The 18,196-nt window shown below is 49.0% G+C and overlaps 2 protein-coding genes across 3 annotated transcripts in view; one reads left to right on the forward strand and one right to left on the reverse strand.

The window, feature by feature from the left end:
- Ddx17 (DEAD-box helicase 17) overlaps positions 1–3,631 on the forward strand; it is a 20,475-nt gene extending 16,844 nt beyond the window's left edge. For both annotated transcript variants that reach the window (XM_050165533.1, XM_050165534.1), the window contains exon 13: positions 845–3,631. In XM_050165533.1, the coding sequence (XP_050021490.1) occupies positions 845–1,350 (506 nt within the window). In that variant the 3' untranslated portion in view covers positions 1,351–3,631. The remainder of the gene's footprint in view (positions 1–844) is intronic.
- Positions 3,628–15,184, reverse strand: Kdelr3 (KDEL endoplasmic reticulum protein retention receptor 3). The gene is made up of 5 exons (XM_050165535.1): positions 14,951–15,184; positions 9,579–9,679; positions 5,667–5,825; positions 4,789–5,041; positions 3,628–4,175 (listed from the first exon to the last, which is right to left on the reverse strand). The coding sequence occupies exons 1-5, from the start codon at positions 15,039–15,041 to the stop codon at positions 4,135–4,137; spliced, it is 645 nt and encodes a 214-aa protein (XP_050021492.1). The 5' UTR covers positions 15,042–15,184; the 3' UTR covers positions 3,628–4,134.
- Positions 15,185–18,196: the final 3,012 nt, after the last annotated feature.

Below are 18,196 nucleotides of genomic sequence, written 5' to 3' on the forward strand. Positions count from 1 at the left end.
TTTTGGAGACTGTCCTGGAACTAGCTCTTGTAGACCAGGCTGGTCTCGAACTCAGAGATCCGCCTGCCTCTACCTCCCGAGTGCTGGGATTAAAGGCGTGCGCCACCACCGCCCGGCTGTATATTTCTTTTTTGTGGGGGCGGGTGTTTAAGACAGGGTTTCTCTAGCCTCGAACTCACAGAGATCCCCCCCCAACACACACACACACACACACACACACACACTGATGGTGTGGTGTTTGCTTTGGCGATGGATCTAAGGCCAGGTGCGACTTCTAGGTACAGTTTGAGTTTTGTATCTAGACCCTGTCTCTTTGTTTTTGTTTTTTTTGAGACAGGATACCTTTAAACTGCTTAGTTATACTAGAGTTTTCAGTTTTGCACGTGGAGAATTTGGTAATTTTACGTCATTTCATAGCATAGTATTAGCTAACACACACTGATCTACGGTTGTGAGATGCACTCAGCTCTGACTCCTGGTTCCCTAGCCTGGTGTGTGAAGATTGTTTATTGTTTTTTGGCTTCAGGGTGGTAGTGTACGTTTTTAATCTCGGCACTCCGGAGACAGAAGCAGGCATGTCTCTTTAAGTTTGAGGCCAGCCTTTTCTATAGAACAAGTTTCAGGACAGCCAGGGCTAAACAGAAACCCTCAGAAAACTGATGGGGGGGAAATAGATTGTTTTTGTTGCCCTCAAGAAGAGTCTAAAAGGCACCAAGTTAAGTATTATAGCTTAAAGACTGGCATTGCTGACACTGAAGATGTGTTGAGTATTTCTGTTCCCTTTTATGTTTAGTTTGTGTTGGATCTCATACTGGCTTTAAAGATACCTTTATCTTCCCATCAGGAGGTCGCTCTCGATACCGGACTACTTCTTCGGCCAACAATCCCAATCTGATGTATCAGGATGAGTGTGACCGGAGGCTTCGAGGGGTCAAGGATGGTGGCCGGAGAGATTCTACAAGCTACCGGGATCGCAGTGAAACCGATAGAGCCAGTTATGCTAATGGCAGTGGCTATGGAAGCCCAAATTCTGCCTTTGGGGCACAAGCAGGCCAATACACCTATGCCCAAGGCACCTATGGGGCAGCTGCTTATGGTACCAGTGGCTACACAGCCCAGGAGTATGCTGCTGGCACATACGGGGCTAGTAGCACCACCTCAACTGGGAGGAGCTCCCAGAGCTCTAGTCAGCAGTTTAGTGGTATAGGCCGATCTGGGCAGCAGCCACAGCCACTGATGTCACAGCAGTTTGCACAGCCTCCAGGAGCTACCAATATGATAGGCTATATGGGGCAGACTGCTTACCAGTACCCTCCCCCTCCTCCTCCCCCTCCTCCTTCTCGTAAATGAAGCTGCTTGGTGGGAGTGACTCGTGCAGATTACATCTAAAGGAACACTGTCTATTCTTTTACCTTATAGCCATTTTTATTTTTTTCTTTTCCCAACCATTGTGGTTTATCTTTTTTTTTTTTTTTTAATGCAGATTAGTTAAAATTCACTGCCAGGTTTCTTCTGCCCACCCAAAAGATCCAGTCTGTAAACAGATTTTGTACGGAAATATATATATATATATATAACTGACTAGAAAACATTTTCTTCCCCCGATTTAATGCATGTTGAGGATATTGAGCTATTTTTCATCTTAAAGGTATTAGGCGCTTTTGTTGGAGCCTGCTTATTGTTGGGAGGGAGGGTAGGGAAGGATGGAGTGTTCTGCAGAAGATGGCAGCATCTGTGCTTCAGGCTGTTCTCCTTACTGGGAGAAGCCAAGAGGGATTTCATGTGTGTTGTCCATGGTGGGTTTTAAGTTACTGAAGTTAGATTACTCGGCGTGGTGAATTTTAAGACTTGTCAGTCATTTTGGCTGATGGCATATTAACATGGATTTGAGAGCTAAAAAATTCCTAATTGGTTTGCCCCTCTCTCCTGCAGTTACTAAATATTAACCAGGTTAGTGTTGAGTTAGAAATCAGATTTCTGAGTTCAAGCGACCTTTTTAAGTTTAGAAAAACTACAAAGCATTGTTTGCTGGGTAGACTGGCATTTGGGTAGAGACTGCCTGGTTTTGTTCCCCATATAACTAGGGACCATCTGAAAAGTTGATTTCTTTAGCCAAATAGTTATGAGCAGTGAGCATGCATCAGTGTGTAGCAGATGCTTCCTAAGCAGCTGAGTCTATGGTGTACAAAACACCTTTATAAATGATGACATCCACATGGGCAGATCGTCCTCTTAAATTCAGTATTTTTAGAGTTAGGGTGGCTCGTGGGCTGCTCTGCCCTCTTGGCCAGGCTCTCCTGAGCAGGACTCCCCGGCCTGTTCTGTGGTGTTTCATAGCAGCTGGAGGCACTCATCCTCGGCATCCTTTTGCACTCAGCTTTTCACAGGTAGGTAGTGCTTAGGAAGCACTCTGGAGGACTAGAGCCCAGGTCCCCCTTACTCTGCAGTGGGAAGGTGGGTTTGTCTCATCCCTTTGTTAACTGTTTTCTTCCTGAAACTTCCAAGAGCAACAGATGCACAAAAGAATTTTGCTCTTGTGTCCCCTAACAGGATGGGACAGTAGATGGCCCCAGCACCTGTGAGAGATCATCACATGGCGGGGTCTTTTGTTTTGCTGTTACCTGTGCTGCTCATTCACAGTACAGGAGGAGGCTCCACTTCATTTCGTGGCTGTGCCCTCAGAGTGCTTGCTGCTTTGTAAAAGTCGTAACCATACACTTGAGGTTTCCTTCAGGAAGAGAAAGGGGATGGTTTTGAGGGCTCTGAAAGTAGGATTCAGTGTGCGACACAACAGGTAGGTTGTCAGCATATGTTGGGTATATGTATGTGAACGCTTGGCATCCTTTTGTTTTCCTTACTATTTTACAGAATATGAAGCTGGGGGAGTGGTGGGCACAGATGTGTGGCAACCCTGCTCTGTGCTTGAAACCAAAGTATATGTTCTGTCTGTCTCTCACCCTGCCAAAAGGAAGTGTCTAATCATGGACACTGACCAGCCTGTTAAAGATACTTCTTTCTTCGGATTTACTTATTAAGCATCATACCATGGGCTATCCTGTGCTACTGCAGCTCTTAAAAACACCCTTTCTGTTAATGTCTTTGGAGATGAAGCAGTAGCTAGGTTGCTTACCTCCCCTTTCCACCAGAAGCATAATCCAGATAAATTAACAGCTGAATTACTACTTCATGAGCTCTTTTGGCCTGGGTACGGCAGAAAACTAGCAGTTTTCCTATTTAGTGCAAATGACTTCTGTCTTGTCTGTCCTTTGAGTTCTCTCAGAACAGGCCTAGGCACGCCCTCTGAGGTGGGGTAATTGCCTTTGTGTGGTTAACTCGCTTAAGGAAAGGGCTTCAGTATTAAGCTGTGGGCTGCTTCTCCCTACCCTTCCTGAACAATTCATTGTGCAGACTTCTCATCTAAAAGGTTGGTGGCTTTTGCTTGGGATCAGTGCTCTGCTAATGCATTTGCTGGTCTCTGAACACATTCCTGTCATTGAGACTTGAATTGTAGGTGTGATGTTAAGGCACAGGATGCTAAGAGCTATGTTACTACTATTCTTAGTTTGTAAATTGTCCTTTTGATACCATATTGTTTTCTTTTGTAGGTATAAATAAAACAATTGACAATAAAGGTGTGAATTTTTTATTACATCAAAACTTAGAAAATATTGGGAGTGACTAAGCACCCTAATTAGCACCTCAAACTGGGAGGGAGGGGAGAGGGGGTTGATGGTAGGTCTTGGCACAAGAATCTGAATCACAGTTGGATGGTCACAGTATCCACCTAGGCAGCTGAGATGAGTCTAAGCTGCAGTGTGGAAGCCAGTTGAGTGACCACATGCACACACCCAGGGTCTTGTTCCACACTGACCTAGGAAGGATCTTTGAATGGATCTGCCTGTTCCTTGGCATGAGCCTTCCTCTAGTCAAAGGAGCAGTATTTGGTCATGGGTGGAGGGGGTATCTTAACTGCTCCTTAATTCACTCGCCATTGTGAGGCCTCATTACATCCGCGGTGATGGTGAGATGGGAAGTTCGGCCAGTTCTTTGTCAAATTCACACCAATTGGTTAAGTCATCAAGGAGAACAGTCCAAATAGTTTGCTCTGGATGCCTTACAGGGTGGCCCATCTCTTCAGACTGGCATAGGTAGGCTTAACTTCTTTCCTTTAAGGACTAGAAGAAAAGGAAGATGAGGTTATAGATCATGCTATACCTAGAAAAGTATTGTTTCATCCCCCTCCTTTTGTGAGTTTCATTAGCCTGTCTATACCACACCATGCCTCTTAAAAAGTTGTTTGTGGATCAAGTTACCACAAGTTTCCATTTCAGGTTAGCCATGGGCTCTATGCCCCTTTGGCTCAATTTTGGCTACTGTGCTCCTTCCTTACATAGTTGTACATTTTAGCAATTGGCTTCAATTCATTGCTCCACTCCCATAAACTTATCTCGTCACCCTCACGACCCTCCCTGCATGGCAATTACTGGGTTGATTGAAGTGACTTCTTACAGATGCTCTGGTGATGTACTAGCAAACCCCCTCAGCCCTGTGTGAATTTAGTTGGTTTGCATTTCAAGGTTTATAACTTTCCAAGGCCCATTTTGGAGCTTATACATGAGATATTTCCTAACCAGGTTTGTCAAAAGTCCCCAGTTTTCATCTGCACAAGTGTGGTTCCCATTGGTCTGTGCCTTCCCCCATCCAAATAAGCTCCAGAAGGGATGAGCCTTGGCCCTGACCCATCAGCTGGAATACCATAGAGTGCATAATGACAGCACCAGTCCCTACCTCTGGTCACATACAAGTAGAAGAAGTCACAGTAAAAGATGGTTTGTACTACTCCAGACACCACGGAGATCTGATCATAGAAATTCTCTGTCTGGTACCGCCAGATCCAGTTGGCTAGATAGAGTGCCCGATACAGTCCCAGGAAGAACAGGTAGTGAGTGGTGATGGTCTCCGCCTCTCCGGTCTTGCTGATCATGAAGAGCTGCGGCAGGATGGCCACTGACTCCAAATAGATGGAGAAGGTCCAGAGGACCTGTCAGAGAAGCAGAGGGCTGCGAGGGTTCTTGCTTTGGAGGGCCCATGTGTAGTGAACTTTGTTGGAGAGAACAGTTTGTCACACAATCACTTGTTCAGAGTCCCAGTGTAACCTAGGTAGGCTTTGAGTTAACTGCCTCCCAAGGAAGGGCTAGAGTGACAGCCATGCTTCACCACACCAAGTTTAGGAACTCATTTGTGGCTTTTTGGTGTTGGGGATAGAACTCAAGGCCGAATGCATGCTGAGCAAGCACTCTACCCATAGTGTCCCCAGCCTGAACTTTAGTAGCTGTACCTTTCCATTGCCTCCTATGGAAATACAAACTCAGGTGTGTAAGGTCTGTTTTACCACAGTGCAAACGTCCACAAAACAGTTTTAATAGACTGCACAGTTGATAAGTAAAAATTTAGGCCACAGTGTGTCGGTAAGCATAGGACCTCCAGAGATGCTTGTCTCTCGAAGCTCAGGCCTGCTGAGTTATAGGCAGCCTGGACTGCAGCAGAAGCAGGGTTACCACCAGCTCACCGTGGAACCTCTGACTCAGCCGATGTGTCCCTTGCCTGGGGATGGGGGTGAATGGTGTAGGCAGGCCCAGGCGGCTGGGCCTTGGGGTCAGACTCACCTCCATTGGTGCATTACTGTAGTTCACCAGAAAGGAAAGGCCGATCACTGGGACCAGGAGGAACTCCAGCCGGAACGTGTCATTCTCCATGTCAAATGTTTTCCGGAACTTCCAATAGATCATGTACACAGTGAGATAGGCACAGAGGAGGAAAACAACCTAGGGAGACATGGACATCTATTAAATCATTTCTTAATGGTCATAATAAGCTATGATCTCTGTAACCCAGAGGCCCAACATGTATGTGTGAGAGGAGAGAGAGTGTGTGTGTGTGTGAGAGAGAGAGAGAGAGAGAGAGAGAGAGAGAGAGAGAGAGAGAGAGAGAGAGAGAGAGAGAGGTTTGTAAAAGGGGACCATGGCATAAAAAAATGGAGGATTGCATTAGTCACAATGGCTTCTCTGATGCCATCCCCAGGATCTCTTCTGTAGGTCTCGACAGTCTTGGAATTCGCATTTCTAACAACTTCCTGGTGGTACTGCTGCTGCTTACTGGCACTAGATTACACTGGCATAGAGAATGTACTCACTTAAACGTCACTAGAATGGCATGCTGTCACCACAACCTGTAGCATGGGATCACATGCTCTGTGACGACGTGTGAGTCCATCTGTCTGCCCTACAAGAGGATTCATGGGCAGGCCTCTCCTCTGAATGCTCCAGCTAAGATTAGTGGGGGAGAGAACAAAGAAAATGATGACCATCTCTCCATTCCATTCCAGACTAGACGCTTCATCCTGCCACACAAGGCTGGGTCTGCAGAGGAATGAACTAAGCGGACAATGATTCTAAGGACAGGGTGATGTAAGACCCAGACCCAGATTCACACAGTTCAAATGCTTCACAGGTGACAACATCCCCCTACTAGTGATGAGCCCAAAGGATGTCCCTGAGTCAGAGGATTCCCTTTGGTGTGCCAGAACATCTCTTGGAATCCCCACAGTCACCCTGCAAGATAGAGATAAGACATTCCCACCCCACCCGTGAGCAGGCAGAGCTAGGGCTTCAGATAACGCACTCAACCAAAACGGGATTTCCAGAGTAGGTAGGAATCCCAGGGTAGAATTCTCAGGCTTTGGGTTTTTTGTTTTGTTTTTGTTTGTTTGAGACAGGGTTTCTTTGTGTAACAGCCCTGGCTATCCTAGAACTTGCTTTGTAGACCAGGCTGGCCTCGAACTCATAGAAATCTGCCTGCCTCTGACCCAGAGTGCTGGAATTAAAAGTGTGCGCCACCACACCCAGCTATTCGTTTTGTCTTTTGAAAGTCGTGTGTGTGTGTGTGTGTGTGTGTGTGTGTGTGTGTTGGCACAAATACATGCTGAGGTGTGCATATAGATGTCAAAGGATATTATGTGGTAATTAGTTCTCTCCTACCATATGGGTTCTGGGGATCTAGCTCAGATCATCAGACTTAATGGCAGGCATCTTTATTCATTGCACCTTCTTACACTCGGGCTAGTCTAGAACTCACTATCCTCCATCTCAGTCACTTGAGATTCTAAATAAACTATTTAAAAAGCTTTCTCCGGCTGGGTGGTGGTATCACACACCTTTAATCCCAGCACTCGGTAGGCAGAGACAAGTGATCTCTGTGAGTTCGAGGCCAGCCTGGTTTACAGAGACACAAAGATCTCTGTGCCAGGCAGTGGTAGCACATGCCTTTAATCAGGAGGCAGGCGGATCTCTAAGTTCAAGAACAGCCTGGTCTACAAAGTCAAGAACAGCCTGGTCTACAGAGTGAGTTCCAGGACAGTCAAGGCTATGTAGAGAGATCCTGTCTCAAAAAATAAAAAAAACCCCAGCAACTTCAACAAAATGAGCTTTCTCCATAATCCCAGTTATAGGGGGCTGAGGCAGGCTGACTTCAAGTTCAAGGCCAGTCTTTATTATGTGGTACGATCCTTTTTCCAAACCAAGAACAGGAGGCTGGAGAGAGGCAGTGAGCACTTCCTGCTCTTGCAGAGAACCCAAGTGTGGCTCCCAGCTAGCTCACAATGGGCTTGAACTCCAGTTTCAGGGAATGCAACGCCTTCTGGCCTCTGTAACCTGCATATATGTAGTGCACATACATACAGGCAAACAGCCATACATAGAAAATACAAGTAAATCTTTAAAAACTAAAGCTGGGCTGTGCTGGTGCTCACCTTTAATTACACCTATGCTGGGAAGGCAACAGCGGGCGGATCTCTGTGAGTTCGAGGCCAGCCTGGTCTACAGAGCTAGTTACACAGAGAAACCTGTCTCAAAAAAACCAAAAGAATATAAAATAAACCAATCTAAATCAAGCCAGACATGGTGGTATGCTCCTGTGATTGCAGCACTTAGAAGGCTGATGGATTTCTGTGAGTTCCAGGCCCCCAAGGCTACACGGTAAGACCATCTTATAAAACAAAACAAAACAAAACAAAAAAACCTTACCTAGCTGGCAGATACCTTCCTGTGCCACCAATCCCCATCTGCCTTAGGAGCCACAGTACACACTTTGTTTTGTAACCATGTAACTGAGGATAGATTTGCACATGACTAGTCAGCCACACAACCGTACTGACCCACTGCCAAATGAAAAGGTGAGGCCCTTTGTTTACAACTAGGAATTTCAAGATGGCAACTGCAGAGGCTAAGCAGTGTGACGCGCTGCTGAACAACTGTCTAGTTTACATACCCACGAGTCCTGGCCACACTAAGGACGGCAGAGCAAGGAGTTAAAAAGGAGCCTAGGAATCCGTGGGGCTGCCAAGCCCGCCCCGGATTGCTCACATCCAGATGTTAGGTAATAGGAGCGGTACAACTCTAGCTTTGCCCAAGTCACCCACACTGTTGCCTGCGAGCAGCTGCAGCCCACTTGGCTGACTAGCAATCTGTTCTTACCTCTGATGTATGTGCCTCAGAGCCAGGAGGGCTGGTGAGAACCTTCATCCCCAAAGCATGCAACACTCCGTGGCAAAGAGATGAGGCGTGGCAGAGGAAGTGAGAAAATGGCCTCACTTGCAAACCACAGCACCGTGGAAGCCTCTGGTCCCTGTAACTGACTTGAGCCCTTGGCACTCCTTGCCCAGTACCCCCCTGGCCCCTCTCCCTACAGCAATCCCACGGGGTTCCCACTGCCTCAGCCTCATAACGCTTCTCCGAAGAGGCCAGCTTGTTCCTGCCTCTAGGGGCCTTTGCGCTGGCTGTGCGTTTTGTTGGGTGCTTGTCCTCTGATCTCAAGGTTAATCTCTTGTCACACACACCTCAGTTTACTCCTCAGCTCCTGCGCACTCTTTCTGAGGTAGCTACCCAGCCATCCTCTATCAGATAACTCTTCACAACTTTTTAAAAAGAAAACATCAATTAATGTAAGATTTTAATACTTTGCTTAGCCCCATCCCTAACCAGTGTTCTCATTTGCCTATGGCGTTCCCCTCAGGATCCATGAGCCTTGAATGTCCCCAAGAGTCTGGCACAGAAGAGGCAGAACACGCTTGTGGTCAAATCAAGTCACCAAATGTCCAGAATCCAATAAACAAACGTCTGATTTATTTCTTTAACCATTCTGTGTTACAGCTAATGTTAGGGAATATATGTGTGTGTGTGTGGGGGGGGGTCTTTTGAGACACTGTCTAGCCTGTGTAGCCCTGGAACAAGGTATGTAGACCAGGCTGGCCTTGAACTTGCAGCAAACCCTCCTGCCTCCTTGCTTCCCCAGTGCTGATATTACAAGAGTGTGTCATGACAAGGTGCCTCACATTTAAATTTGCAACCTCGATGACCTTCACAGTCACCCCTCTGAGCTAAGTGCGAGGACCACCTTGGCCCTGAGGAGACAGTACTGAGAGACCCATCCCTGAAAGGCCCTGGGCAGCAAGGCAGGTGCGATGGCTTCAGCCCGGGCCTGAAACTTCCCAGCGCTCCCGCAGCCCGCGCGTGCGCTCTCACCTTCATCACTGTGTTGTAGACGGAGATGAAGTTGGAGAAGAGGTCCAGGTACCTGGTGGTAAAAACCAAAGCGAACAGGATCTGGCTCTTCCCAGAGATGCCTGTGCAGGGCGAGCAAGAGACCATGAGAAGACAGCATCAGGGTCCCTGCCCAGCCCTAAGTCACTGGAGTCCCTGTGCCTCTGTTGAGCTGTGCTCTGTCTCCAAATAAAGATTCGAACACTACGTTCTCAGTCACTCTGCGTGCGCCACCTTGGTGCTTCTCAGTGGAGGATGCGGGCGTAGTGTGAGTCGCCTGGGTGGGGGTGTTGAGGCTGTTCTGTGTGCCACCCCCAGAGCTCCAGTGACAACCCCAGAGCTCCATCCTGGGAGAACAAGGCACTGACTCCAGGTGCTGATTCACCAGGGAGACAAGCAGGCAGATGAAGGCGCGGGCCAGCAGCACTCTCTTTTCCAAAATGCACAAATTTGTAAAGCCCTTTTCCTACTCACAAAGGTTATTCCTATTTTTACTCATTATAATTCGAAAAGGAGGGGTGCAACTCGGTGACAGAGCCCTTGCCAAGCATGTGCAAGGCCCTGGGTTCAGTCCCAACACTGCAGTTAGTAAATAATCAACACCAAATGGTACGTGCAAAAGTAAAGAAGCCCGAGAGCACGGACCTCGGCTCACTGTGTGTGCATGCGCATGACCCAGGTGCGTGGAGTTACAGATCTCAGACCACGGCTCACTGTGTGTGCCTGCACATGACCCAGGTGCGTGGAGTCACAGACCCTGGGCCACGGCTCACTGTGTCTGCGCCTGAACCAGATGCATGGAATCACGGACTCACTGTGTGCGCCTGAGTGCCTGCGCATGACTCAGGTGCATGGAGTCGTCACGAATGGTGTCTTATTTTCCACTCGTTTCTTTTTTCTTTCCCTCTTTTGAGACGGGGTCTTTCTGTATGGTCCTGACAGGCCTGGAGCTTGCTGTCTAGAATAGGCTGGCTTGCAGGTGTGGTGGCGCTTGCCTTTAATCCCTTTTGAGTTCAAGGTCAGCCAGGGCTGAAACCAAGTCTTGAATTAATTAATTAATTAGTCAAAAAAAGAAAAGGCTGGCCTCAAGCTTTTAGCACCTCTCCCTGCCTCTGCTCTTCAATGCTGCAGCTACAGGCGTGTACCACCACCATGCCCAGCTCCACCGCCCGGCTGTCTGTCTTTTTAAAATGGAATTATTTGCCAGGTGGTGGTGGCACACTCCTTTAATCCCAGCACTCAGGAGGCGGAGGCAGGCAGATCTCTGTGAGTTCAAGGCCAGCCTGGTCTACAAAAGCTAGTTCCAGGACAGGCTCCAAAAAGCCTACAGAGAAACCCTGTCTCGAAAAACCAAAAAAGAAGAAGAAGAAGAGGAGGAGGAGAAGGAGAAGGAGGAGGAGGAGGAGGAGGAGGAGGAGGAGGAGAAGGAGAAGAAGAAGAAGAAGAAGAAGAAGAAGAAGAAGAAGAAGAAGAAGAAGAAGAAGAAGAAGAAGAAGAAGAAGAATGGGGTTCAGCTCCCAGCCCTCCACAAAGTGGCTCACAACTGCCTATAACTCTAGGCGGAAGATCTGCTGCCCTCTTCTGACCTCCACTGTCAATGCAAGCACGTGGTACATATACATAGACTCAGGTACATACATATACAATAAAAAGAACAAATAAATATAATAAAATACTATTTCTTTTGCACACACACACACTCACACACAACACTAGGGACCCTCCTCTCAGTTTTGGCCTGTACATTCGTTCACCTGTCTCCTCCATTTTTCAGGACCCCAAAGTCAGCTTAACACAAAGCTCTCTCCCCTCATCCTCCTCTACCCCTTCTTGGTAAACAGCCCTCCAACCCTTAGCTCTCAAGCCCCAGAACTCACAGCGACCCTTGGGCCTCCCTCCCTTCCTCTCCTCTCCAGCCCCCTCTCTCACATCCCTTCAGCATCCCTTAGCCTACTCTGCAGCTCTGACAGCCAACTATGTCACTTCAGGGCCTTGTGGATTGGTCTCTCAGAATCTTTCATTGCTGGCCACTAGTCCTCCATTTCCAGTCTCCATCCAGAAACCCAAGAGCTACTGTATGTATGTATGTATGTATGTATGTATGTATGTATGTATTTGGGTTTTCCGAGACATGGTTTCTCTGTATAACAGTCCTAGCTTACTCGCTCTGTAGACCAGGCTGGCCTGGAACTCCCAGAGATCTGCCAACCTCTGTCTCCCGAGTGCTGAGATTAAAGGTGTGCACAACCTCCGCCTGGTTTCAAGGGTTATTTTAAAATAAATTTCTGCTTAAAGTGTGTAAGTGGCTTCCAAATGTCCTTAAAAGACACAAAGCCTTATCCCAGTTGCAGCCTGGGCCACCCTCTGCCCTGGCTCTTGTCACGGTCGGTCCAGTCTATCAAATGTCTAGATTATATTCCAAGTGAGCAGAATGTCTGAGCAGTGTGACCCACGTAGTGTCTTTTCTTTCCTATGTCCACACCACCTATCTAACGCTTCTGGTGGGGCTGACAGTCCTGGGACAGAGTCACCTTCTGTTTGTTTTGTTTTTCAAGACAGGGGTTCTCTGTGCAGTCATGGCTGTCCTGGAACTTGCTCTGTAGACCAGGCTGTCCTTAAACTCACAGAGATCTGCCTACTTCTGAATGCTGGGATTAAAGGAGTCTGTCACCACCACCCAGTCACGGTGACATTTTCTTTTATGTTTTTTATTATTTTATTTTCTGTTTTTTTTACATATTTTATTGATATTTATTGAGCTCTGCATTTTTCTCTGCTCCCCTCCCTGCCTCTCCCCTCCCCCCTTCAACCCTCCCCCAAGATCCCCATGCTCCCAAATTACTCAGAGAAATGCAAAGCAAAACAACTCTGAGATTCCATCTTACACCTGTAAGAATGGCCAAGATCAAAAACACTGATGACAACTTATGCTGGAGAGGTTGTGGGGGAAAAGGGAACACTTCTGCATTGCTGGTGGGAATGCAAGCTGGTACAACCCCTTTGGATGTAAGTGTGGTGATTTCTCAGAAAATTAGGAAACAACCTTCCTCAAGACCCAGTAATACCACTTTTGGGTAGATATCCAAAGGGTGCTCAATCGTGCCACTAGGACACGTGCTCAACTATGTTCATAGCAGCTTTGTTTGTCATAGGCAGAACCTGGAAACAACCTAAATGTTCCTTAACCGAAGAATGAATAAGGAAAATGTGGAACATTTACACAATGGAGCACTACACAGTAGAAAAAAATAACAACAGCTTGAAATGGATGGAGCTAGAAAACATCGTTTTGAGTGAGGTAACCCAGACCCAGAAAGACAAATATCATATGTATTCACTCATAAGTGGTTTTTAAACATAAAGCAAAGAAAACCAGCCTACAAATCTCAATCCCAGAGAACCTAGACAACAATGAAGACCCTAAGAGAGGCATACATGAATCTAACCTACATGGGAAGTAGAAAAAGACAAGAGTTACTGAGTAAATTGGGAGCATGGGGACCACTGGAGAGGGTTGAAGGGGAGAGGAGAGGTAGGGAGGGGAGCAGTAAAAAAAAAAAGCGTAGAGCTCAATAAAATCAATTAAAAAATAAAATTATTTTAAAAACCTAAAAACAAAAAACCCAAAACAAAACAACAAAAACACTGATTTCGGGGGCTGGAGAGATGGCTCAGAGGTTAAGAGCATTGCCTGCTCTTCCAAAGGTCCTGAGTTCAATTCCCAGCAACCACATGGTGGCTCACAACCATCTGTAATGAGATCTGGTGCCCTCTTCTGGCCTGCATGCATACAGACAGACATATTGTATACATAATAAATAAATATTAAAAAACAAAAACAAAAACCACTGATTTCCACAAACACCATCCCCATCCAGAGCCCAGAAGAAAAAGGGACACTGTGAGTCTGAGCCTGTCTCTAAAGGGTTAACCAGTCAGAGCAGCCTCCTGTCCCTCTGACTGATGGGAAAACAGAGACCCCAGGTTACACAAGAGACCCCAGACTACATAACACAGCAAGACAGTGGCCAGTGTCTCCAGCACTCCGGCCTGGCACCGGCTGCCATTTTTCTTTTGCCCACAGCACTTACTAAGGTTAAGGAGCCACACCACTTACTGATTTGACCTCACTGGTCCTTTTTGCTGGTCTTGCAGTAAAGTAGGCCAGCAACCCATGGCAGGGCAGTGGAGTTTCAGGGCACAGTGCTCCTGCCCCTGGCATTCTCTGAGGCACGGCACAGATCCGAGTGACTTCCCTTTTGGGCCTCCAGTCCCCAGGTGCCCTGAGCCAGACCCCGAAGGACTATGAATGACGCCAAACCCCAGAACTTCCAGTTCAGTGCAGAGCCACTGGACCCCAAATGTGCCCGGATCCTTAGCAGTCCAGTCCCTCTCCTATCCAGTCTCCCCGGTGACATCTAGAATGCTTTCAACCCCCATCCCCCGCTTCTGGAGAGACCTGCTACTCCTCTCGCTCTGCTTCAAAACCTTTCATGGCTTTCTCAGTCTTGGATGCCAAGCATAATGGGTAAAGCCGTTCACCTCCGAACCACCCTACCTTCTGGATCTTCCCCCCACCCCCGGCCCCCGTGTGTGTCCTTCTCAGGATCTGCCCTATGCCCTGTGGCTTCTATGTATTTGCACTAGGGTTCTCTGCTTCTGGGCACACACCCTGCCCATCCCCTTCCTCCACGTAGCGCTCAGCTGTTCTCTGCTTCCCCAGCTCTGGTGGAGTCTGAGCTCACCCCAAAGCCCCTGGCTGCATCTCTAATACAGGCAGGGGCTCTAAGGACAAAGAAGGCTGAAAGACAGCGGGCAGCTTTTCACTGCACCAAGTGGGACTGCAATCATCAACCAGCCTGGAAACTTCTCCCAACCCCAGTAAGGCAGCAAGGAGACCGCTGGCCAAACAGGAAGCCCCTCCAATAGCTCGTATCTCCACTCAGGGCCAGCTCCACACCCCCGCGCCAGGCTGGTGTCACTAGCATGCAGGAAACGGAAGGTCCTCCTTGGGGAGTCGAAGGCAAAGGAAAGACACCACCACTAGGGCACTTTCTAAATATACGCTCTTCTCTCCTAGTGAGGGGAGGGCCTGCCTGCTCCCCCCCCCCCGCCTCAGTCTTTGTCCAGTACCAGTGACATTGCCACCTTGGGCCTTGGGGTGAAGGATGGGGCGAGGAAGGTGCAGTAGTAGTATCCGTGGAAGCGGAAGTCACGCTCCCGCATAATCCCCCGGATCCTCTGATGTGGAACAACTTCACCAAAGTTTTTGGATGCGCGCGCGCGGGGTTCACTCAGAGACCGAGTTCCCACCCTGGTCCCGTCCCATCCCGCCCCGCCCGGGCGCCGCTCACCGGCGCAGCTCTTGGACCTCCAGATCTTGACCAGGAGCAGGAACATGGCAAGGAGGTGGCTCAGGTCTCCGAGGATTCGAAACACGTTCATGGTCCCGCCCGCCGCTTCCCGCACCGCGTCGCGCAGGGAACTTCCAGGGAACTTTTTGGAGCGCCGGGCGCTGCCACGTCCCCGTCCCCGCGCCTCGCGGTGTCCCAGGCCGGTGCCGCGCCTCCCCGCGCGCGCTCCCGCCGCGCGCACTCTCAGCCGCGCGGTGACGTGGCGGGGCGGCCAGGAGCCCGAGAGGAGTCAGGAAGCGGAGCTTCCCACATCCCCACGCCGATGGGCGGGACGGTTCGCACAGAGACGCCTACGCCCTCTCTGGACCTGCATTCGAACCCAGGGGTCCCGCTCATCCCCAGAAGGCACAGTCATAGGCAGGCACTTGGCTAAAAACTGAGTCCCGACTGCCAAAGCTCTGCTGGGGCCTGGGAGGTGGAAACAGGCTCTGGGCCGACCCCTGTCAACCTCCTGGGTTGGAACTCATGAGAACTCATGAGAAGTGGGGCCCCTCTCACCTGTTAATCTGGATAGCTCTGGGCTAACATTGTTGATGGTTTGGGGTGTGGAGACATGCTGTCCCGGGCTCCCTTCTTTGGGTCTCAGTATTGACCTTACACTAGAGCCGCTGAGAGTGTGAAAGAAGCTAAGTGTGTCGCTGGATCCCACGCCTTCATTTCTGTTCCCCTCTTCTTCTTGTGAGAAGACGCTAGGAAACACTTCGCTGACCAGGAAAAACTCCAAATGTCAGAGAGGCGGGCAGGGTAGAGCGGGAAGAACCATCGATGGGCTTGAGGCCTCCACTGTGTGGGTTCTCCAGCAGGACAGCCACCCTCTGAACCTGTGGACAGGGAACAGATGAACCAAGGGCCTGACTGTCTTCTTCTTGGTCCCAGCACCCTTCCCACTTCTCTCCTCTTCCCACTTGCAAGAGAGGCTTTGGCAGGAGGAAGATCTGTCACTACCATGTTCACCAACTCTTTCGATGCTCCCCTCCCCAGTGCCTTCACCATCACTCCCAGCCAGCACAAAGCTGTACTGGCAGACTTGGCATGTGACCCTGAGGACCAGTATCATGGACATGGTCTGAGGGAGTGCAGCATGTAGGACCCTGGACAGGCTTGTTGTGAATCTACAGGTAAGAACACACACATGCACACACACACACAAACACACACACACAGTAGAACTAGGCTTGTGGCTCAGTTGGTAGGGTGTTTGCCTAGAGCACCACCATATAAAAAAAAAGCCTCACTATATAAAAAAAAACCTCACTGGGTGGTGGTGGCACACGCCTTTAATCCCAGAACTTGGAGGCAGAGGCAAACCTCTGTGAGTTTGAGGCCAGCCTGGTCTACTGAGCGAGTTCCAGGACAGGCTCCAAAGTTACACAGAGAAACCCTGTCTCAAGAAAGCAAATCAAAACAAAATAACAACAACAATAATTCATATAGGGATTGTTGAGATGGCTCAGCCGGTAAAGTCACTTGATAACCAGTTTGACAAACTGACCTCAGTCACCAGAACCTTACATGTGTTCCCAATGTAAATAAAAAAAAAAAAAAAAAAGACTGGATGTGGCAATGCACCTATAATCCCTGCGTTTGGAGATGGCGGCAAGAAGATCAGAAGTTAAGGTCATATAGTGACTGGGCTAAATGTCACACACACACACGCACACACACACTCATTCACTTGTATGCTAGGAATAGCTGAGAAAGGCCCCAAGATGAGACATGTGCATGACAAAAGCTTTAGGGTCACCATCTGAACAATGTGCCCAGGTAGGCACTGCCATTCTCATATTAGACAGAATCCTGGGTCCAGAGACGTGAAATCATCTTCCTTCCTTCCTCCCTCCCTCTCTCTTCCTTCCTTCCTCTTTCTTCCTTCCTTCCTTCCTTCCTTCCTTCTTTCTTTCTTTCTTTCTTTCTTTCTTTCTTTCTTTCTTTTTTCTTAGTTTTCCTAGTTTGTTTGTTTTTGTTTTTCGAGACTGGGTTTCTCTATGCAGCCCCGGCTGTCCTGGAACTCATTCTGTAGACCAGGCTGGCCCTCAAGCCTGTCTCTGCCTCCCGAGTGCTGGAACTAAAGATGTGCACCACTACTGCCTGGCTGTGAAATCGTTTCTGTTTATCACACAGACATCATGTTAGCTTAGAACTGAGGCTCAGTCCCAGTCTGACTGCCCTGCCCTGCTAGTAGCCATGATGGGGCGGGGGGGGGGGGAGGTTCCAGGCCAGAGCAGTGAGGGAGGGGATGGGACCCTGTATAGCAAGGACTCCCACCTGACAGGGAGATTTCCCACAATGAAAGCCACAGGGCTTGCACATCTGTGGGAGGGTAGCATACCTATAGGGTGCTAGGCCATCAGGTGTGCTGGGCAGCTCCTGCCTGTTCAGCCTTAGAGCCTGTGGGGCAGGCAATGGAGCCTGAGGTCAGAGAAGTGTCATGCATGGACCATGGCCTTCTGGGAAGATAAACTGCACTCAGCCCTCTGTTCCCCACTTTTACCCAGCCTTGCCAGGATGCTTTCCCTAGGTGGATGTCCAGAGAGGGCAGTGGCCATTTAAAACCCTCAGGTGAGGCTACCCAGCATGCTGGCATCTTCCAGTGCCCACCTCCTGCCCAAGCCAAAGAGAAGCTTAGGAACACATCTGCCCTCCTGGGAAGCAACCCAGCTATCAGTGGGGCCTGGGGACTGGGCTGGGGCTGAGTCTTCCACTTCCTATAATTCTTCCCAGAGGAGACCTTGGCCAGGGAGACTGGTCCAGGCCAGGAGGCCTGAGAAGTGACCACTGTAGTGGGAAAAGGGAAAGGAGTGAGGCTGGGGAGCTGCAGGGCCTTGTGCTGGGCCTGCCACGACAGTGGTGAGCCTTCGCATGCCTGTGCTCTGGGCCTCAGCTTGCCCGTCTGTTAGATGGGTCTTCCTGAGGCTCCTGAGAAATGAATGCTAAGTCTGAATCTCACAGATGGAGAAATGGGTGGTGCAGTTGTTTGTGCCCACAGCCTGCATCAGAACCCTTTCCCCAGGATTCTGTCACTCTCTGTTTAGTCATCAGCTCACCGCACCCACCCCATCTCCAAGGTGGAACATCTGTTAGAGCACCGCAGAAATTAGGTGCGGTATGTCCTACCTGTAATCCCAGCATTTAGAAGACTGAGGCGGGAGGATTGCCTTGAGTGCAAATCCCCATAGTTAGTTAAAA

The sequence above is a fragment of the Alexandromys fortis genome, unplaced genomic scaffold (genome assembly GCF_014885135.2).
Source record: "Alexandromys fortis isolate MF-2015 unplaced genomic scaffold, M_Fortis_MF-2015_v1.1 scaffold_157, whole genome shotgun sequence".
In the NCBI taxonomy this organism is placed as follows: Eukaryota; Metazoa; Chordata; class Mammalia; order Rodentia; family Cricetidae; genus Alexandromys; species Alexandromys fortis.

Excerpts from the sequence above, each read along its gene's own strand:
- Kdelr3 (XM_050165535.1), bottom strand. The coding sequence starts at position 15,041 with ATGAACGTGTTTCGAATCCTCGGAGACCTGAGCCACCTCCTTGCCATG. Across the intron at positions 5,042-5,666 it reads ACAGTAATGCACCAATGGAG|GTCCTCTGGACCTTCTCCAT; the intron begins GTGAGTCTGACC and ends CTTCTCTGACAG. Across the intron at positions 4,176-4,788 it reads CTACTTGTATGTGACCAGAG|TCCTTAAAGGAAAGAAGTTA; the intron begins GTAGGGACTGGT and ends CTTTTCTTCTAG.